Source organism: Camelus bactrianus, chromosome 19 (genome assembly GCF_048773025.1).
Source record: "Camelus bactrianus isolate YW-2024 breed Bactrian camel chromosome 19, ASM4877302v1, whole genome shotgun sequence".
Lineage (NCBI taxonomy): Eukaryota > Metazoa > Chordata > Mammalia > Artiodactyla > Camelidae > Camelus > Camelus bactrianus.
The window spans coordinates 13,105,058-13,125,891 of record NC_133557.1 but is presented as its reverse complement, the minus strand read 5'-3'; the positions used below and the strand labels follow the sequence as shown (position 1 = coordinate 13,125,891).

At 41.6% G+C, this 20,834-nt stretch overlaps 2 protein-coding genes across 2 annotated transcripts; one reads left to right on the top strand and one right to left on the bottom strand.

Moving 5' to 3' along the window:
- Nucleotides 1-1,715: 1,715 nt before the first annotated feature.
- ROMO1 (reactive oxygen species modulator 1) lies at nucleotides 1,716-3,349 on the bottom strand. The gene is made up of 3 exons (XM_010960790.3): nucleotides 3,210-3,349; nucleotides 2,891-3,021; nucleotides 1,716-1,896 (listed from the first exon to the last, which is right to left on the bottom strand). The coding sequence occupies exons 2-3, from the start codon at nucleotides 3,019-3,021 to the stop codon at nucleotides 1,788-1,790; spliced, it is 240 nt and encodes a 79-aa protein (XP_010959092.1). The 5' UTR covers nucleotides 3,210-3,349; the 3' UTR covers nucleotides 1,716-1,787.
- Nucleotides 3,334-19,752, top strand: NFS1 (NFS1 cysteine desulfurase). The gene is made up of 13 exons (XM_010960791.3): nucleotides 3,334-3,469; nucleotides 4,088-4,197; nucleotides 4,907-5,023; nucleotides 5,596-5,679; nucleotides 8,537-8,689; nucleotides 11,937-12,030; nucleotides 12,717-12,851; nucleotides 14,977-15,134; nucleotides 15,559-15,664; nucleotides 15,744-15,825; nucleotides 16,591-16,674; nucleotides 17,063-17,152; nucleotides 19,028-19,752. Exons 1-13 carry the CDS (start codon nucleotides 3,373-3,375, stop codon nucleotides 19,089-19,091), a joined length of 1,374 nt encoding a protein of 457 aa, XP_010959093.2. The 5' UTR covers nucleotides 3,334-3,372; the 3' UTR covers nucleotides 19,092-19,752.
- The last annotated feature ends 1,082 nt before the right edge of the window (nucleotides 19,753-20,834 follow it).

The following is a 20,834-nucleotide window of genomic DNA, read 5'->3' as shown; positions in this document are numbered from 1 at the left end:
TGCAAGAAATCTTCATTTTTGAAATGTTTTAAAGTCATAGGAACTTGAAGATAGAATATTAGTTTGACTTTTTAGTTGTTACCTCTTTGGGAAAAATCTTAGTGACACTGTTGACCGCAAGTTGTCCTTGTACGTTCTGTATATTAGTCTAAGTACCAGACTCCTTATTTAGGGTAATGTGTAAAACCAAGGAATTTACCAAAAAGATTTGCCCAGGTCTCAAACCTGGACATTCTTAAATCTCTCCCACATTGTCTGGGAATCTTTGTGGAAAAAAATGCTTTGCTATTTAAAAAATACTGAACAAAATGGTTTAAGTTCAAACTGGTGTCCCCATTTAACTGCATTTGTTGAGCTTTACTATACTTGGACTGTAAGCTTTCAGTTATACTCTATAAACTTCGCTTCAGGTTTTTGTATCTAGTTAGTGTTGCTCCTAATGGAATGATTACCTTCCAGTATTGATTTCCTCACCTGGGTATTTGTTTCTACTGTATTGGGTTTTTTAGAGTTGAGGCACAGAGTAATACACGTTTATTCATATGTGAAGATTAGTTTGAATTTGTAGGCATCAGTTTTCTACCAAGCATTTTGAAGGATGTTTGTAATTCCCTTAACTTGCTTCAGTTACTCAACCTGGAGAAAAAATTAAAAGATTCAAGTTAATTTTTGACCACTGGGCAACAGTGTTCTTGGGGCAAAGACTTAAGCCAACTTTCTTTCCAAACTATCTTCTGTTATGTTCATAAGTAAAAGTTTTAGTCTCAAATCAAGTACTGTCAGGTTTTGTTCTGTCGTTCTTTTCTAGGGAACTGGGCCAGCAAAGGTGCCCTCGGGTATTTAATCTTACCTGTTAAAAAAACTTTACCAACAGCAAAGAATGAAATTTGGACTGTAAATGTTAAAAGCAAATTTGATAAGTGTTACGTAACTTAAAGTAGAAAATGGTTCATATGGCCATTCTGAGTGTGATCTTTTAGGTGATCAATTCCTGAGACAACTTACCACTTGTGGTTGTGACATCTGTCGCTGCTGTAGGTATTGTAGTGTCCTTGATTCTAGTTGGACCTAGTGTCTTTATGTCCCCCAAATATTCCAGTTTAGTTTCTTTTACCTTTATTACAACATTTACCATTAACAAATACTCAAGGGACATTTAAGTTTAGAGCAATACCAAGGGATGTGTGTGTGTACAGGTGAGGGGCACATCTCATGACTTGAGAAACTAACTTTAAATAGGATGGGAGTGGAGTCAGTTGATAGAGTTTACATCCTTATTGATGGCTGGTTAGAAAATCATCAGGGATTCTTGCAGTTGAGAAGCTACAAAAGTGATGGTTTAAATTTGTTTCAATGTGAATGATTAGTTTTTCTGGTCAAGTCATTTGAAGGACAAAATTTGAGATGAACAACATAACAGCACTGGAAATAAGACTTACAGGTTAACCTTGCAGTGTAACCTTGGAATCTGCACTTAACAGCATTTTAAAGCTGAAAAACTAGTCTAATAGCATCAACCTTTAAAGTTTAATAATAAGGGTTTACTGGCATCTATGGAGAACTCCAAGCATGCAACATTTTTTAAACTTTGGATTAACAGAAACAGGTCTTGTGAAGCAAGATGCCAAACTATTAGCCCACCTCCAAACATCTATAACCAAACTGGGTAATAGGCTGAGAGTGAGAAGAAAAAAATGCCTCTAACAAACTCAGAATACTTAAAGGCTTGTTTTATTATAGTACATGGGATGGGAGGGGGTGGATGTAGTGGGCAAACACTGCCCTCATTAGCATCGGATGCCCATCCCGATGGCCATGAATGTACCAAAGGTGCCGCCACTCTGCATCATGGTTTTCCCGATGCCGCCCATCAGCTCCCGACCCCGCATTCCGATCCTGAGAGAGGAGGAAACCAAGATGGCGCCAATTGTGAACAAAAATACAGGGAGGGGCATTAACTGCCCTTTTCTAATTTGTGGTAATGCTGAATTAGGCACTGCTGAAGTCTGGCAGGACATTATCTCGTCTTACATGGGGTAGTACTGACAAAGAAAATGATCCATCAGGGTCTCTAGGTGGATTCTTCTGATTAATGTATCAACTGTCTTCAGATTGGGGGAGGCAGCAGCAGCTGTGCGGAAACCATTTGGGGGGAGGCGTGGCTGGTTTTTACCACCAGAGTATATATAATCCAATAAAGACACCTTTTACACGATTTCTTAGTGTTAATGACTGGAGTCTGACCTGGGTTCAAGAACTAGCTATGCAATTTACAGGCTGTCAAGTGTAAAATGGGGATAACGTTCACAAGATTGTTGTGATAACAGCACTTTACATCAATGACACTCAGTAAGTGCTCAGTTAATGGTAACTTACACTCTGGAAAAAAATGGGAATAATACTCTTACGTGTGAAAATAACATTTAAGGTATAGAATTTATCTACCTTAGCTTGTTCCCAGTACAGTAAAATTAGTCAACAAGTTTGTTTTGGTACGCGCAATTGTAAATATAACAGCAGTAAGACGGTAGGAATAAACACTTATTGGGCACTTAATATGTGCCAGATTCTGTGCTAAGTGTGGTCTGATTTGATCCTTACAAGTCTATGAGGTAAAGGTTACTAACCTCATTTTACACTTGAAACCCAGGCTCCAAACTGCCTAAGATTACAGGAGTAAGGGCCAGAGAGCTGTTTGAATCAGAGCTCGTATTTTCAACGACTGAGGTTTCCAACCTGTCCTCCCAGACTGAAGATGGTTAGGATATCAGTCTCGCTTGGACAGCGAGGGAATTGGAACGATGTAGACTCTATCCTGGCTGCAGGCCGAGTGGTGTGGAGCGGGAAAGTCTGGTAGTCCAGCCCAGAGATCACTGCCCACGCCCCTCACCTGAGGCAGGAAAACGTGCCGAAGAGCGCCCCGGCCGCCATGCCCACGGCGCAACCCATCACAAAGCCCATCTTCACGCGGTCGAAGCAGCTAGGCTGGGACTGTCCGTAGGGACCCACGGCCACCGGCATCTGCGGGGTTCGAAGGTTAGGGAAGTACAGGCCTAGCCGCCAGCCCGAGAGTATGGCAGGGGCCGGAGCTGGTGGGCTGGGAAGGGGCCCAAGGGTTCGGGGGAGTCTGGGAAGGAAAATAAGGGCGTAGCCCGGCTCTACCGCCCTCTGAGAGTTCGAGTCCCCGGGCCGCGGCGCCCCCACCTCACCTCGTTCGTGGCCTCCGTCGCTCAGTTCTACGTCTCGCACAGAACGCGACGCAGAGCGCACTCACGGCTCGAGGAATCGCTTCCGGGGCGTGGATTAGTACTTCCGGGAGCCTGTATCTGAGGGCTGCGGCTGTTGCGGGTCGGGGGCTCTGCTTTCTGGACCATGCTGCTGCGAACCGCTTGGAGGCGGGCAGCCGCGGCCTTGCCCATCGCTCAGGGGCTGAGGGTCAAGGCGCCCACTCGGGGACTGCGCCTGCGCGGTACGCTCCGGAGCCCGCTCGCTGCCACCTCCCTAGGGGTGCGGAGCTTTCTTCCGGGAGCGGCGACGCACCTGAATTTTACCGAGCCTCCCTCTTCTACGCGCTCCCCAGACCCTCTGACCCTTCCTCTTGACGGCATCCCTCAAACTTTCTCAGGCTGGTCCCCCGAACGGTTTACTTCGCTGCGCGCACTCCTTTTCCACTTTCAGACCCTGCCCCGCAGGCCCTCAGAACCGTTGAGGCTCGGCCTTCGGACGTCACCAACTTTTAGAGCTGCTGCTCGTGTAGTAACCTTTGAAGGAGGTCTTACATACCGTCTCCACATTCCTCAATGGTTTTGCCCTTTCAGAGGCCACCCCCCACCCCCAATGCCAAGGACGCAATTCGAATATTGTCTAAACATCCCCCTCCAAGAACCCTGTCTCTATCGCTTACTTTCTTTTACAGTTTGCTCATGTTTTCTGATGTTTTGTTTCCTTTTCCACTGAGATTTGACCTCGGCACCCTTTAAACTTATCTCACCTACATCCGGTTTTGTCTTCTGCTATCTTGGATGCCCTGTGTGCATAGTTAGTTGCATCTTCTCTCACTTAGCCACTCCATTTCATTTTTTGTCAGTTGTAGGCCATGCTCCCCAGTCTGCTGTTCCCTTAGATGCAGCCACTGCTCCAGAGGCAGAGTCAATGCTGCGACCTCTGTATATGGATGTGCAAGCTACAACTCCTCTGGTAAGGCTAGACGGGCAGCTTTCCCCAAGGCTGTTTATAGGCATTTTATTATAGAATTGGCAGTGCACAGAAATGGCTGAAGCCTTGTAGAAGTGCAAGCCATTGAGAAGTGTGTGCTGGGAAAAGCAACGAGTCAGGAGGCTTAATTTGTAATCCACTTGAAGTAACTTTACTACTTAACTGGCTGTTGACTTGGGTCATATCACTTTGTTGCAGGCCCTATGGTAGTAGTTAAAAGCATAGGCTCTGAAATTAGCTGGACTGCTACTTAACTGTGAATTTGGACAAGTATTAAATAGGTTAAAAGATATAAAGCAACCTTTAGAACAGAGCCTGGCACATGATAAGAACTTGAATAGTCATGCAAGGTTTCATCAACATGTGGATTATCATGTTCTGGCCCCTCATAGATCACATTGCTTGGCAGGGGTGGAAACACCTGCAGACACAGCTGTCAGGGCAAGGCAGTGTTTGTAGATTATCTGAGGAAATGGTAGTATAATCCGTTTTAAGATGAATTGGTAGGGAAGTATGTTAGGCTAACATCTGGTTAAAATTTGAGGGGTTGGAAGAGTGTTTGAGGCCTAATCTAGACAGGGTCTGAAGGGTTGGGACTGTGTTGAGGCAGGTTGGGCTGGTCTGAGGGGGTCAAGTGGGGCCTGAGTTAACAATAGGCTCAAAAACATTGATTTTTTTCTGTTGTGCTCAGGACCCTCGGGTGCTTGATGCCATGCTCCCTTACCTAGTCAACTACTATGGGAACCCACACTCCCGGACACATGCTTATGGCTGGGAGAGTGAGGCAGCCATGGAACGTGCTCGCCAGGTTAGTTCAGAAGGTTCTGATGTTAGCGGTTCAGTGGCCTGTGGGAGATATTTCCTTCTTGGTAACTGTGGGTGAAGATAGAAATGGTTTGGCGTGCTCTCTCAGGAAGAGATTCAAAGAGCAGGCCTTTGGAGTTCCTCTGAAGGCATTTGATTATTTCCCACATTTCCTAGCTAAATGACCTTTAGCAAGTTATCTAATTTCTAGAAGCCTCCATTTCCTCATATTGAAAATGGAGATTGTAGTAGTTCCTACTCCTTTGGGTTTTGGGATAGATTAAATGAGACAATGCTGGTGATGTGTTTATTAACATGATGCCTATACATACTAAGAGCTCAGTAAGTTCTTTTTAAAAACACTAAAGTTGTTATTATTATTATTATTCTGTATAGGGCTGGAAAAGAGCCTGGGCTCTGGGATATAGCTGTATCTATCCCTTGTCTGACCCTAATGGGTGCAGAGCTGCTTCTTGGGCAGTTGATAGAGTACAGTGGAGTTCTTGCTCCCGACCTCTTAGTTATGTCTGCAGCTGCATTCCTGCCTGCGGAACTAATGATACCTGTTTCCTGCAGCAAGTAGCATCTTTGATTGGGGCTGATCCTCGAGAGATCATTTTTACTAGCGGAGCCACTGAATCTAACAACATAGCAATTAAGGTAAGACAATGGAATGAGAGGGCATATCTGAGCTTTCCTGACGTGGGAAATGGTGTCTTGCCATCATTTGGGCTCATATATGTGTTTCATAGTTACCTACTTTTACACTGTTATGATGAAAACACACAGACACACACTCTTTCAGATTTGTTGCTTCCTTCAGCCCCTTGGAATCTACTCTGTCTTAAGTCTTTGCTCCTGTTGAACTGAGTTCAGTGAGGTAGTTGGATAGAGAAGGAGGTGGCTCTTAGACCATTAACCATTTGGTTTTCTGGATGACAGCTACTTCAGAGATTAAATAATAATGACTCAACCCTTTTCCCCATTCTTTTGATCTCATCACAGTGATGTCCAGCATACGCTTGTAATTGGGCATGTTTCCCTGCTTCTTGTTACCAACTTCACCCTTGTGTCTGTGATTTCAGGGCTCCCTTCCTCTCAGCCTTCCCTTTCTTTCTGGTTAGATCTGTTTGCAGCAAGTTCCTCCTGTTTCTTTAGATGTCCCCATTTTGAAGTCCTGGCTACTGTGATACCTTCTGTCTGCATTCATTTGATCACCCATTCTGAGATTAGTCACTCTATCCTTGGGGCATACAGATCTTTGGTGCTAACAAAAGTAAAATTCCACTCTCCGTAGTCTTGTTGATGTTTCATAGAACATAATCACATTTGACTGGGTCTAGTTACCAGGGTCACTTAGGTAAATACCAAGGCTCTGATAAATTGTAGGCTGCTGTAGATTCAACTTTGGCTCTACCCCTTCTCACCATTGTCTCTCAATTCTGCTGCCAGTATTAGTTTTTCTGACCTTGGACTGAGTGAGGAAGCCTAGACCAGGGCCAGGCTCCAGAGTCGCCAGCACTTTGCTTGATCCCAAGAGCAGGAAGGCATCCTTTCTTTGAACTGCAGAGACCACAGAGCCAGGGGTGTAGGTCTCTCCAAAGATGAGGATGATTTCTGGAATGGGGAGCATTTTCAAAACTTTGAAAATATTTGCTTTGAAAGTCTCCACAGTTTCCCAAACCTAGAGGTCAAGGATTGCTAAGGATAACTGTGACAGCTTTCCCCTTAGTCTCCTGGATGGGTAGAGTACTGCTGTTAGAGGATTCAACACTGTGGGTAACTGAGATAGGAGGTGGGGAAGGGAACTTTTAAATGTTTTCATTTTTATGCTCTTTGTCCTCAAGAACATACAGTTTTCATATAGTTATAATTTTGGCCTAATTAGTTTTATATGCTGCTTTTAAAGTAGTACTCTTATAAGCTCTGAGAGGGACATGGTTGCACATTTTATTTAAGTTTTTTAAAAGTTATTCATGATATGTGGTGAGGTTTTTTTTTTTTAATCCTATGGAGAGGTTTAAAATAAAATGTAGGTCTTCTACTTCTTCCTCCTTTATTTTGACCCTGACTCCTGCTTGGCAAAGTTAATTTTGAACTGATTCTGTTTAGTATTGTTCCAGAAAACAAATTATTCATAAAAATAAATTTGCTTTTAATATTTTCACACATTGTAGCATGCCACATTTATTCTTCTATAACCATTAATAATATGTCCTATGTTTTTCCATTTCAAACTCCATAATTTTTACTATAACTACATTCTTTTTCATGGAGTTGTGTTATTGCAATTTACTGTTTATTTCTCTCTTATTGGATGTGTTTAATCTTTCCATTTTTTTTAAGGATTGTAAATATAACTAAAGCATTTTGTCTCTATAGCTTCATCTATCTTTTGAAATATTTCCCTAAGGTAAATTCCCCAAGGAGGAATCACAGTAAAGAGTGTGAATACAGCTTATAAAACATCTTTACAAATGATTCTCTGAAGAGATTATAATGTGAATATGGCCATCAGCAAGGAATGAATGTATGAGTTTCACTTCCACATTGCCAGCTTTGGGTATCAGTATCACCACATTTGCAGGTTTTGTTGTTTAAATAGAAATAAAAGAGAAAGGCTTTTCCTGGGATGCAAGGGTAGGAATTTTCCCTTTTCTCCACCTAAGGGATAGTAAAAAAGCATGTTTGGTCTTTGTCCTCTGTTCTGGCACAGGGCTTCAAAAACCCTTGGAGTTTCCTGAATGATAGGAATATCTTTTGTTATTTATAACAAATCCCTTTGGACCATACCTGAGTTTCTGGCAATGAAGTGACTCATGGTGGCCCTTAGATAGTTTCCAGGGACTGGCCCAAGTGATTAGAGGGTTGAAACTTTGGTCTGGGGAGGAGGAGTCTCGAGATTGAGCCCAGTCACATGGCCAGTGATTTAATCAGTCATGCATATGTAATGAAACCTGGCTAAAAACTCTGGGCAATGAGAGTGAGAGGAGCTTCCAGGTTGGTGAACTCATGGATGTACTGAGAAGTGGCGTGCTTAGATTCATGGGGAGAGGGCTTGGAAGCTCTGTGTCCCTCCCTGCCCCAGACCTCGCCCTGTGCGTCTCTTCCGCTTAGCTGTTTCTGAGTTGTATCCTTTATGTAAAAGCTATTACAGTAAGTTTAGTGTTTTCAGTGAGTTCTGTGAGTCATAGAGAATTATTGAACCTTAGGGGGCTGTGAGAAGCCCTGTATTTGTAGCCAGCGGGGGAAGTTTGGAGGGTGGCTTGTGACACCTGGGCTTTGTAGCTAGCATCTGGAGTGGAGGCAGTCCTGTGGGACTAAGCCCCTTAACCTGTGGGATTTGCACTAATTTGGGATAGTGTCAGAATTAAATGGAATTATAGGACATGCAGTTGCTGTCAGAGAATTGATGTTGGAGCATACTGCCCTTGTCCACTTACTCCTTACAACTGAGATAGAAGTCACTACTGTCTCTGATTATATTCTTCTTCCTTCCACCACCACCAATATCCAGGGGGTGGCCAGGTTCTACAGGTCACGGAAAAAGCATTTGATCACCACACAGACGGAACACAAATGTGTCTTGGACTCCTGCCGTTCACTGGAAGCTGAGGGCTTTCAGGTCACCTACCTCCCAGTGAAGAAGAGTGGAATCATTGACCTGAAGGTAGGAGGGACATAATAGGAGGACCTTGGCTTCAGTCTATAAATCTGTCTCTTCAGCCTCAGCTGGAGCTTGAAGGATTAGATCTAATGGTGCGGGTAGGTGAAGTTTAGAGAAATAGGCCTCACAGTGAAACTGAGAGTATGCTCCCCTTGAGTGTGTACCATCTTCCTTTTCTCTGGAGGATTTGTTTCTCAGCTTTGTTGGTGCTTCCTGGTTTGTGTGAGAGCCCCTGGGTATATGTGCAGGATGCCAGAGGCTCACTCTCACGTTGGGTAAGCTCTGGCCTCCTCTTCCTGCACTCATCCTTCTAAAGAGGACGTATAGTTCTTGTGAAGAGTATTTCCCTTTTTGGCGCATATCTTTATATGTCCATTTTTGGGTAGTGAGTCCACCAGATTTTGGATACCAGCATCCCTAGACAAATCCTAAAATATAGTTTGTGGACAGAGTCATGTGCAAATAGAGAGAGTTTTACTGTTTCCTTTCCAACAAAGTGGCCTTTTATTCCTTTTTCTTGCCCAGTTGCCCTGGCAAGAACTTCTAGTACAAAGTTGAACAAAAGTGATGAGTGCAGGTACTCTTGTTCCTGATCTTGAACCATTATATGAACTTAGCTGTGGATTTTTCATGGCTATTCTTGCGTCAATGTCCTTTATCAGGTTGAGGAAATTCTCTTCCCTTCCTAGTTTGTTGAATTTTTTTTTTTTTTGCATGAATATGTGTTGGATTTTTTATGGGTAGGGGGTAATTAGGTTTATTTATTTATTTATTTATTTATTTACTTAATGGAGGTACTGGGGATTGAACCCAGGACCATGTGCATGCTAAGCATACACTCTACTATTGAGCTATACCCTCCCCGCTGGATGTTGGATTTTATCAATTGTTTTTTGTGTCTGTTGAGGTGATCATGTTGTTTTGCTCTCTGGTCTGTTAATATGGTGTATATGTTAATTGATTTTTTTTTGTATGTTGAACTTGTATTCCTGGATTAAATCCCACTTGGTCATGTGTGTGTGATCCTTTGTTTATGTTGCTGGATTTGGTTTGCTAGTATTTTGTTAAGGATTTTTGCATCTATATTCATTAAGCCTATTTTTTTAATATATATTCAATAATTATGTTTCATTAAGGTTGTTGATTTGTAGTTTTCTTGTGACATCTTTGTGTGTTTTGATATCAGGGTAATACTGGTCTCAGAATGGGCATGTTGGTTGTAACCTACTGTTTTAGTCTTTCTAACCACTGTGTCCCTTCATGAAACTGTCCATTTCAGACACACTGTCTTCACCTCTCCCTAATGTGTCCTAACCAGTCTTACTTTGGGCCTGTCCTCACATATATCCTTACCTTTGGTCTATTCTTCTTTTTCTTCCTGCAATTACCTAATCTTCTGTCTCTTTTAAAAACTTAGTTCAAATCCCAGCTCTTTCATGAAATCTCTTTGGCTGCTCTAACCCCTTTTAACCTCTTTCTGTAAATCCCCTCAATTACTTAATGGCTTTTTTTTTTTTTGAGATATAGTTGATGTACAGTATTTTGTAAGTTACAGGCACATACAGCATAGGGATTTGCAATTTTTAAAGTTTATACTCCGTTCAGTATATATGTGTGGGTGGGGAGGGCTATGTGTGAATTCTCTGTATTTTCTGCTCAGTTCTGCTGTGAACCTGAAACTGCTCTAAAAAAATACAGTCCATTAATTTAAAAAAAGATTATACTCCATTTATAGTTATTATAAAATATTGACCATATTCCCTGTGTTGTACAATGTATCGTTGTGGTTTATTTATTTTATATAGTTATTTAATGTCTTTTTACGTGCTTTGTTGTAGCATATGTCTATCTCTCCACTAGTCTAAGTTTCTTGAATGCTGGGAGCGCATATTTTCTGTTTTTTTTTTCTCATATTACTTAACATAGTGCCTTTCTTTCACTTCATACTATTTATTGTGTCATAGTGCACCAGGGACAGGGGGATGAACAAGACAAGCCTAGTTTCTGCCTTCAAGGAACTTAACATTCTAGTGAATCAGGCAGTTAATGTGTAAATGAACCAATAAATGAAGTAATTATGAATTGGAATAAATGCTATAAAGGAAGCAAATAAGAAGCTGAGAGAAGCATAACATTGATAACCTACCTTAGACCAGTGTTAGGGAAATTATAATAGATGTTGGGAGGTTGATTAATAGTTTCTTTAAGATAAATGTTTTAGTCAGATGGTCCCTACCTCAGTGTTGTTAATATTAACCTTGTTTCTTTTTTACTACTTACTTTGTTCTTTGCTGCTTACTCTGACAACCTTTTTTTTTAAATTAAACTTTTAATTTTTAAATAATTGTAGATTCACATGCAGCTGTGAGAAATAATACAGAGAGTTCTCATGTACCCTTTATCCAGTTTCCCTTAAAGAGAACATCTTGCAAAAGTACAGTGCAATATCATAAGCAGGATATTGATGTTGATAACAGTCTACCAATCTTGTTCTGATTTCCCCAGTTTTGCCTGTACTCACTCGTGTGTGTGTTTAGTTCTATGCAGTTTCATTACATATGTGGGTTCATGTAACTGTCACCACAAGGATGCTTCATGTTGTTCTTTTAAAACCACTAATTTGATCTCCATTTCTTTAATTGTGTAATTTCAATAATGTTATATAAATGGAATAATATAGTATGTAATTTGGGATTGGCTTTTATCACTTAGCATAAGTCTTTGGCGAGTCATTTAAGTTGTTGCATGTCTTAGTAGCCTGTTCATTTTTATTGCTGAATAGTAGTCTAGGTAATGGAAATACCAGTTTGTTTAACCATTTACTATTGAAGGACATCTGGGTTGTTTCTTGGTTTTGGCTATTATGAATAGCCAAATGAACATATGAATAGCTACTGTAAACATTTATGTATTGTTTTTTGTGTGTGTGAATTTAAGTTTACATTTCCCTGAGGTAAATGCCCAAGAGTGTGATTATTGGGTCATATGGTAATTTCATGTTTAGCTTTATAAGAAACAAAAACTACCAAACTTTTTTTCAGTGTAGCTGCACCATTTTATGTTCCCACCAGTACTGTATGAATGATCCAGCTTCTTTGCATCCTCCAGCATTTTGTGTTGTCACTATTTTAATTTTACCTGTTTTGATAGGTATGTAGGGAAAAGCCCCTTTTCAAGACTAAGTTTGCCTACATTCCGAGTTAGGGAGGACTTTGTTGGTACTATACAGTCTTACTTCTGATATTCTTAGGAACTAGAGGCTGCCATCCAGCCAGATACCAGCCTGGTCTCAGTCATGACTGTGAACAATGAGATTGGAGTGAAGCAGCCCATTGCAGAAATAGGTGAGTATCGTGGGTGGACCTGATTCTTGCCCACCACTGGGATCCATCTGAGGGGCAGGACTGGACCAGGAGCTGTGACGCTTTATAGAATACAGTAAGGAAATCAAGGGAAAGAGAACTTCAGTTCCTTGTTCAAGGACATATTGTAAATGGCATAGCTAGTATTTGAATCCAGGTCTAGTACCTGTTATGTTTTCATTTTCCTGCAGTTGGTGCTGAAAACAAAACAAAAAACCTCCACCTTTTTTCTCTACCTCATTCACTTTTTTCATTGTAGAACATCTCTTTATTATGCTCACCTAGAGCCAGAGACACTCACCCTGTAACCTCTTAGCCACATTAGCAAATAGATCTGTTAATCTTTGTGCCTTTTAAATCAAAAAGCCTCTAAAAGGTAATTTAATATATTGAAAGACAAGTGTTAATGAGGTAGAAAGATTCTTAAGAATCAAAATATCAGGAGTTTTTGATTTGGTGCTTTGCACTTGCTCTTACTTATTCTAGTTAAGGAGCTGAGAATGAGACAGAGACAGAAAGAGAAAAAGAAAGAGAGGATTGATTTACTTTATGGCTAGAGGCCAATGCCAGAGGCAGTTTTGCCTTAGAACTCTTAGTACATTGTGGGACAACTGCCAGGTGACTTCCTGACATTGAGCTCTGGTCCTTCCCCTCTGTTGTTTCCTCAGGGCGGATTTGCAGTTCCAGAAAGGTATATTTTCATACCGATGCAGCCCAGGCTGTTGGAAAAATCCCACTTGACGTCAATGACATGAAAATTGATCTCATGAGCATCAGTGGTCACAAAATCTATGGTCCCAAAGGTACTGCCCCTCCTAGAGTTCCTCCTCTCTGTGCCTCCCAGCAAACCCTTTGACAGATGTTCCTGGAATTCATTTGGGACTATCATTGCTCTCAGAGGAAGTTAGTGCTCTGCAGAATCCAAATGTTGTTTAGCAGTAGCAAAGAACACTTGCCTACTTGTAGACTCTAGTGGTTACTATATATAGCAGACCGTTCTTCCCTGGTCTCTTTAGAAAATCCTTAGAGAACATGTAGATGTTAATTTGGTTGAGGAGCAAAGGGTTTTGTCATATCAAATTAGCTAGGTAAGTCCAGTTATCTTGTCAGCTGTGATATGCAGAGCAATATTCTTTGAGTCCTTCATCCCCCTGTGTCTTATTTTAGCCTTAGGGGAAGATTGGGTGGGCTTTTATGTCTGTTGGTATTTGTTCCTAGATTTAGTTGTCTCTGCTCAGGTTAGTCTCTCAAGGATACTTGTCTGTCTCCTATGGTCCTGTTGGCCTAGGAATGTTTTCTAGGTGGAGTTCTGCCTCTTCACCCCAACCTTTGGCAAGAGTCTATTATCCTCTATTTTGTGGAGGTAGCCTTCAAAAGCAAACAACTCCTCCTCTGTCTTTTGGGTGAGGGCCTGTGGTGGCTGGCTATGCCTCCACACTTTAAGCTGTGTCTGCAGGGTGGATGTGGGAAAAGGTGTGATAGTGCCTGGAAGTATGCAAGCTGGCTTCTAAAGGCTTCCAGAGGTTATAAAGAGTGTTTTTGGCAGCTGCTGTTTTTAAAAGGCATTCTATCTTTAAAATGTTGCCATTATTGGCATTTATTATAGATAAATCTATTTTGATAAAACCAGTTAACTCATATTGAGCAGAAGCTCTGATCAGCACTTACATATGGGTATCCCTCACTCCAAACTCTTGCTTTTCGAACTTAGAATCTAATCTAAATAGATCTAGCTACTATCCAGAGCTGGTTATCTGAGCAGCTACTCTCTGAACTTGAGAACTGTAGAGGTTCAGCTAGTGAATTTGAGTTTGACTTTATTTTTTAATGGGGATGTGAAATATTTCTTAATAAATGCAGTTTAGGACATAAAATTATTTTAAAACTAAGGTCCTTCATAGTATAGTTAGGTACCACTGCCTTAGTTTTTATAGTATCTGCAGTCTCTGCCTCAACAGTTGTTCTGTGTGGGAGAAGATGACCTTCAGCAAGTGTTCACTCCATTCAAAACCCTTGACTAGTTAGTGAATACCTTTATACATTCATGCTCATATTTTGGTGTGAAATTCCTGTAAATGGATTTGCTGAGTCATAAATTATACACATTTTTAAATTTTGATAGATTCTAGGAGATTGTGCTAATTTTTACTTCCATTCTGATCTACCCACCCCTTTTTCCCTTAAGGTTTTAAATTTTCATTCTATTTAGACAAGGTAATATGGTTCAAAACTCAAAAGCTACAAAAAGTACACTGGAAAGTCTCACATCCCAGCTCCCAGCCATGTTGTTCCCCAACTGGGGAGGCAGTTTCTTGAGTATTTTTCTAGAATTATTCTATGCATTTACAAGCACGTATATACTTCCCTCACCTCCCCTATTTTACTCAAACAGTAGCATACTATACTCATTGTTCTGCATCTTGCTTTTTTCATCTAACAATGTATCCTTTTTTTAACTGGTGTACAGGCATTATTCATATTTCACAGTTTTCTACCAATGTATCTCAGAGATTTTATAGTGACAGTATAGAAGGAGCTTCCTCATTCTTTAATACACCTACTTTGTATTTTGGGCACAGATATACCATGATTTGCCCATGTTCCTGCTGATGGACATCTAAGTTGTTTCTAATTTTTGCTTTTATGAATAATGCTGCATTGTATGATGTCATTTTATACATGCATAGGAAGCTACTTTAAACCATTTTGGTCATCACTCCTTCTGGTAGTAACCTTCCTGATGTTAAATAATTTTGATAAATATTATGCTTTTGCTGGTATTTCTCCTTTTCCTCCAACATTTTTTATTTTGAAAAATTACAAGCTTACAGAAGAGTTGAAAGAATGTTTCAACCCCTTTGAAAAGTGATACTTTGTTTCATCTACCTTTTCCTTTTTCTCTTTTTTGTAACAAATTTTGTTTCCCAGGGGTTGGTGCCATCTACATTCGCCGCCGGCCCCGTGTGCGTGTGGAGGCCCTCCAGAGTGGAGGGGGCCAGGAGCGGGGTATGCGGTCTGGGACAGTACCCACACCTTTGGTGGTGGGGCTGGGGGCTGCGTGTGAGGTGGCACAGAAAGAGATGGAGGTATGGGGAGAGTAGTTCTGTCCCACAAATTCTTCCCCTGTGCTGGGTCTCCTATTTAGAGGCTTCTTGGCATGACTGAGTCAGATCTTTGCCAGAAGAGGAGGTTTAAGAAAACCATCTTTGTCCCAGTGCTGCTGGCATCTTGTTCTGAGGGAGGTGTAATGGGCTCCAAAATCCAGGGCCCTTCAGTAGTTATCAGTTCATTTAGTCTGGGTTATTGGAACCATGTGTCCAGTTATTGAACCCCTTTGCACACCAGGTGCTATGCTCAGTGCTGGGGATACAGTGGTTTCCATGAGTAACACAGGATGATAGGTGGGTCAGAAGCACTGGTACTTCTGGACACAGGGAAGGGCTCCCTGTCCTGTGTGTTTCTGAGGTGTTAATGGTCACTATTCATAGTCTTCCCTTGCCTGCTCCTCAGTATGACCACAAGCGGATCTCAAAGTTAGCAGAGCGACTGACACAGAAGATAATGAAGAGCCTTTCAGATGTGGTGATGAATGGAGACCCTGAGCACCATTACCCAGGTATGGACATGCCCATTCTGTCCCTATCTGGAAGAGCCTGAGACTCTGAAACTTCTCCCAATGCAGTTCTTTCTTCCAGGTTGCATCAACCTATCCTTTGCATATGTGGAAGGGGAGAGTCTGCTGATGGCACTTAAGGATGTCGCCTTATCCTCGGGGAGGTGAGTTGGACTGGATAGACAGGGACTGTGGCAGGATCAATTAGCCTGGCTTCTAAGTGGTAGGTTAGTACCATCTAGCATAGAGATGACAGGCACAACAGCTACAGCTGTTGGCTAAGAGTAATAGTCATTTTGTAAGTACCTTTTTTTTTTTTAAACAGAGGTACTTGGGATTGAACCCAGGACCTTGTGTATGCTAAGCCTGCACTATACCACTGAGCTACACCCACTACCCCCTGTAAGCAACTGTTTTTAGCTGGCTGGGCACAGGTTAAAGTTTGTTACCCTAGGAGGGCTTCCTGGGGTAGAATTTTGTGCCTTTTGTGGTCCCAGGAGATACATGTATCTGTTCTAGCATTCTGGCAGTTCTGTTACAGGCTTCCAGAATTCAAGGATGCTCCAGAGGCCATCAAGGGTTTAACTGCTGTCTAGGCTGATATAGATGGTGTATTTGGTTGTAGGGGAGTAAGCACATAGTCCCCTGCTGCCTCTTGTTGGCAGACTCAGATCATGTGGTATCACGTTCTGTCATGCTTTGGCAGTGCCCTTATTCAAAGAGCCTATCCTCAACAGCAGCCAGAGGAGCTAATTTCACATCCCAGAAAGTGCCAGCAGTATCCAAACCTTTACGCCTGTCAGATTAGAATGTCTCCTTTGTCTCCATAGCATGACTCCAGGGGCCTGGGGGTGGAAACAAGACTAGAGGTTTGGGCCAAAAGCAGATTTGATGATGAACCAAGCAATGCAATATGTCTTTCTCCTCAGTGCCTGCACCTCTGCATCCCTGGAGCCCTCTTATGTCCTTCGAGCAATTGGTACTGATGAAGATTTAGCTCACTCTTCTATCAGGTCAGTCAGTTGAGCTGCAACCGTTAATGATAGGCATCCTCTTGTATTGTTCATCTCCTGTTAGAGTCTTCCTCAGTCTAGTTTTCCTTGCCCCTTCTTCATTCTTCATGAAAGTTCCTAGAGCAGTGGTTCTTGGACTTCACTGACTGTCACCTGGGACATTTGTGAAAGATGAAGTGGTCTGAGTGCCACACTCAGAGATTCTGGTTCACTAGGTTTGGAGAACAAGTAGGAAGCTTCTTTTCAGGTGGTCCACAGACCATGTTCTGATAAACTCTGACCTACAAGGGAAGAACGGTGTTCTCTCCATGTCTTTTGTGTATTTGCTGAATGAATTTACCCCAGTGCCACAAGTCTGATGCAGTGCTCCTCTCTGTGCCTTTCCCAGGTTTGGTATCGGCCGTTTCACTACAGAGGAGGAAGTGGACTACACAGTGGAGAAATGCATTCACCATGTGAAGCGTCTTCGAGAAATGAGGTGTGCACTATTGTACCAGAGACCCTGTGGAAGAAATTGCAGTGCTGGCTCCTCTCTTTCCTCTGGCTGTGTATTAGCACTGCCAGAAACCAAAGCTTGAGAATTCTTGGATTTTAGGATTTAGAGGTTCCACAAAGCAAGAAAGTGGATCTCCCTGACTACTTGTTTTCAGAATATGAAGAAGTGTTTTCACTTTTAGTTTTTAACTAAAGAACTATATAAATTCAGATTTTTCATTATTTTATTGATAGTATTAATAGTTGTCATTGCAGCAATGTCAGTACAAAATTTGTTATTTGTAGACTAAGTATAGGAAAACTCTTTAAGATAGGGATTCTTAATTTGGGTTCTGTGGCTGGACTTCAGGAGGTACATGATAGCCCTGAAATTGTATGCTAAATGTTGTGCAGTTATGCATTTTCTTTGGAAGAAAGTCCATAGTTTTCATCAGATACTCAAAAGGTTAAAAACCATTATTCAGACTTTTCTTTATTAAGATCTCTACAAAAGTCAAGAGACCCTTTACCAGCCAGCTACCACCAGGGGTTCTGCTGGTAGCCATGGAGCTCTGCTTCCTCATGGGAACCCTGGGACCTCTGGACTTTTTTCAGAGCCTGGCTCTGTCCTGGTTCAATTTGACTTTCAAGATTCTCTTGATTTAGTTGGTGAGTGTGAGGAAGTTAGGTATATACCTACTTCCCTTTGTGAGTTCTTCCAGGCCTTTCTGGGCTCTGGATTTTCATTGCCAGACTCTAGTTGTATTACTCTAATATCTATAGCTTACTTAACTTTCTTAGGCTCAGGATTCCTCCTTGGCTTGACTTTCTGGTACTCTCTGTTATACTCAAAGGGCATTTCTACTAACTATGCTGCCAGGAAAGACTTATTCTTCCTCTTTGTGTGGTTTCAGCATCTTCACCCTATTCCTTCTGACCCTTTATAAACTGAATTCAACCTGGTCTCCTTAGCCCTCAGCCAGAGTTTTATTTTGTGGTCTATGTGATAAGTGACCTTGCTTAATGAGAAGAGACAGGAAGGAGATGGCTAACTTTAAGGATCCTTGGAAAATGTCATAAATGGAAAGGCATGCTGGGGATGCATAGTGTAAGGAGAGAGATAAACCAAGAATAGAATGAAATTGGTTAGAAGAAAATTAACTGGGGAAATCCAAACCACAAATCCCATGGTCATAATACATTGAAGTAATATCTGGTGAGGAACACTATCTAAGGTGTTTAAGCTGTAGGGGATCAGAGTTTAGGAGAGATTTCTCAGCAGTAGTTCTCATGTGAGATGGGATGCCCAGGTCTAAGATCCAAGAGAGCCTTTTGAATTGGAGCCAGGGATGTTGAAAGCATAGTCCCATTCTGGGGAGATGAAGCTGGTGGGAATTGGGTAAGAGTGCTACATACCCAGGTGATTAGAGCTAAGCTGTATCTCTGAGAACTAGAGCAAAACCCAGGAACAAGTGCTGAAGAGTCCATTTGTGGTGGGGATTAGTAGAGAGGATGAAACTTGCTACTTATACAGGTCCCAAGGGTCTTGGTTCCCCCAGGAAGATTATGTCCATAGCCTCTCAGGAGTGGGATGAGAGCTTTATAAATATAACCACACCTGATACTGTTGGCTTGGCCCCGTTGGAGCCAAGTCTGGGGTACCTGGTTATTAATGTTGGCAGCTGGAGAGAGGTTAGAGCTGAAAAAGACTTACATATAGCTGAAAAAGACTTGCTAATTTCTTATTTGGGGTCTGTCAGGGCAAGAAGATGGAGGAGAGATAATAACAGATGGACTCAAGTCAGGGTTCGGGGCCTATGAGCCAGTGTTGACTGCTTCCTAAGCCTTTACTCATCCAAATACCTCTTCTCTTTGGCAGCCCTCTCTGGGAAATGGTGCAGGATGGCATTGACCTCAAGAGCATCAAGTGGACCCAACACTAGAAGAGTGGGCCTCTGTCTTTGTGCTGGCCTGGCTCCTCTTGTTTCATCAACCTGTGTACAGCCAGACACTTTGTTACACCTAGTGGGTGCTCCGTGTTCAAACCAGAATTGGTATAGCCCAGTTGACTTCAGCATTGGCCTGCCTCCAAGAGGGAAACACAAGAAAACTATCTTCCTCCAGCCTCAGCTCCTTTGGTGGGGAACACTCCCCATTTCTCTCCAGGAGTCCTTCTCTGGTCATATAGTGAGTTGATGTTCTCATCCTGAAACAGGAAGGACATTTGCTACAATATTGCTGCTGGACATGTCTGTATCCTTGGTGGGGAAAGACAAAGGAACTGGAAGAAGGCTCTTTGTTCAGGGACCCTGATGCTGTATGTGGACATTTGAGTTGTTGCTTACTGCTGCTTAGAGACCAGCTCCTTCAGAAACAAGCATAATCAACTATGATTTAATCTTTTTGTGGCTCCAAAGGCTACCTTGTCATATTGGCTATATACTGAACAGCAAGTTTGCTTGTCTCCTTTGTGTTCTTGTCCTCCTTTCTTTCTTTTGACTTAATGGAGCCAGAAATATGTATCACCTATTACTCTAGTAATTTATGTTCCTTTTTAAACATTTGTTAATTTGCAGATTAGAGAAATAAAATCACCTTCCTCTATTTATTCTGTGACTTTATGAGAGGCTCAGGGGGAATTCCAAGCAGTGCTTGGGAATTGTGGCACAGACTACCACGCCACTTGATTTCCATAGAAAAGTCGGCTTGCCTATCTCTTCATTTAGCAAGTATTTGAGTGTCTGTCAGGTGCCTGACATTATGTTATTGGGGGTACACTGGTTAACAGGACCTAAAAGGACCTGCATTTCATTCTAGTAGAGACAGAAAATAAGAATTAAACAAATAAGGCTATTATAGGTTGAGATGAGTGCTATGGCAGAAGTAGAGTAGTGAGAGGAAGTAGCAGGGAGCGATCCTACCATGCTGGGTGTTACTAGGAAAGCTTTTTTGAGGAGGTGTAACTTAAGCAAAAACATGATTTCTAAGCCATCTAGGGATGAGTGAGAAATGAGAAGGAGTATCAAGAGCAAAGGGCCTGAGGTATAGAAAAGCGTGGTGTATTTGAGAAACTGATAGAAGGCCAAAACAGCCAGAGTAGTTTTGCCATTTGTGGGTCTGAAACCATAGGTGGGAAGTTAACAGCACTAAAAAGAGTGAGAGAAAAAAATTAATTAGTACATCACACATGCTTTATTTTGGTTATATATTTGAATGTGTATAAAGGCTACAAATGTATTTCTTATGTGAGCGATAGTCAAAAAAGTTTGAAAACCACTAGGCTAAAGTATGATGAATGCAGATACATAAGGGAAGGAGGAGATGGAATTAGAAGTTTTTTGAATAAAATCTTTTATTTTAAAAAATTTTAAATTTAGAGAAAGTTTGCAAAGATCATAGAGTTGCATATCCATCACCCAATTTCTCTGATTTTAACATCTTACATAAAACTTGTACATTGTCAAAACTAAAAGATTAACATCTGTACATTAGTATTAAACTTCAGATTTTACTCAGACTTCACCAGTTTTCTCGCTAATGCCCTTTTTCTGCTTCAGGATCCAATTCTGGATACCACATTGTATTCAGTAGGTTTTGTTTTTATATTATACCTACAAAGATAATATATAATACAGATTTGGTTCAAGAGTGTTGCCTGGTTTTTTAAAGCTGTACAGGGCTAGCAC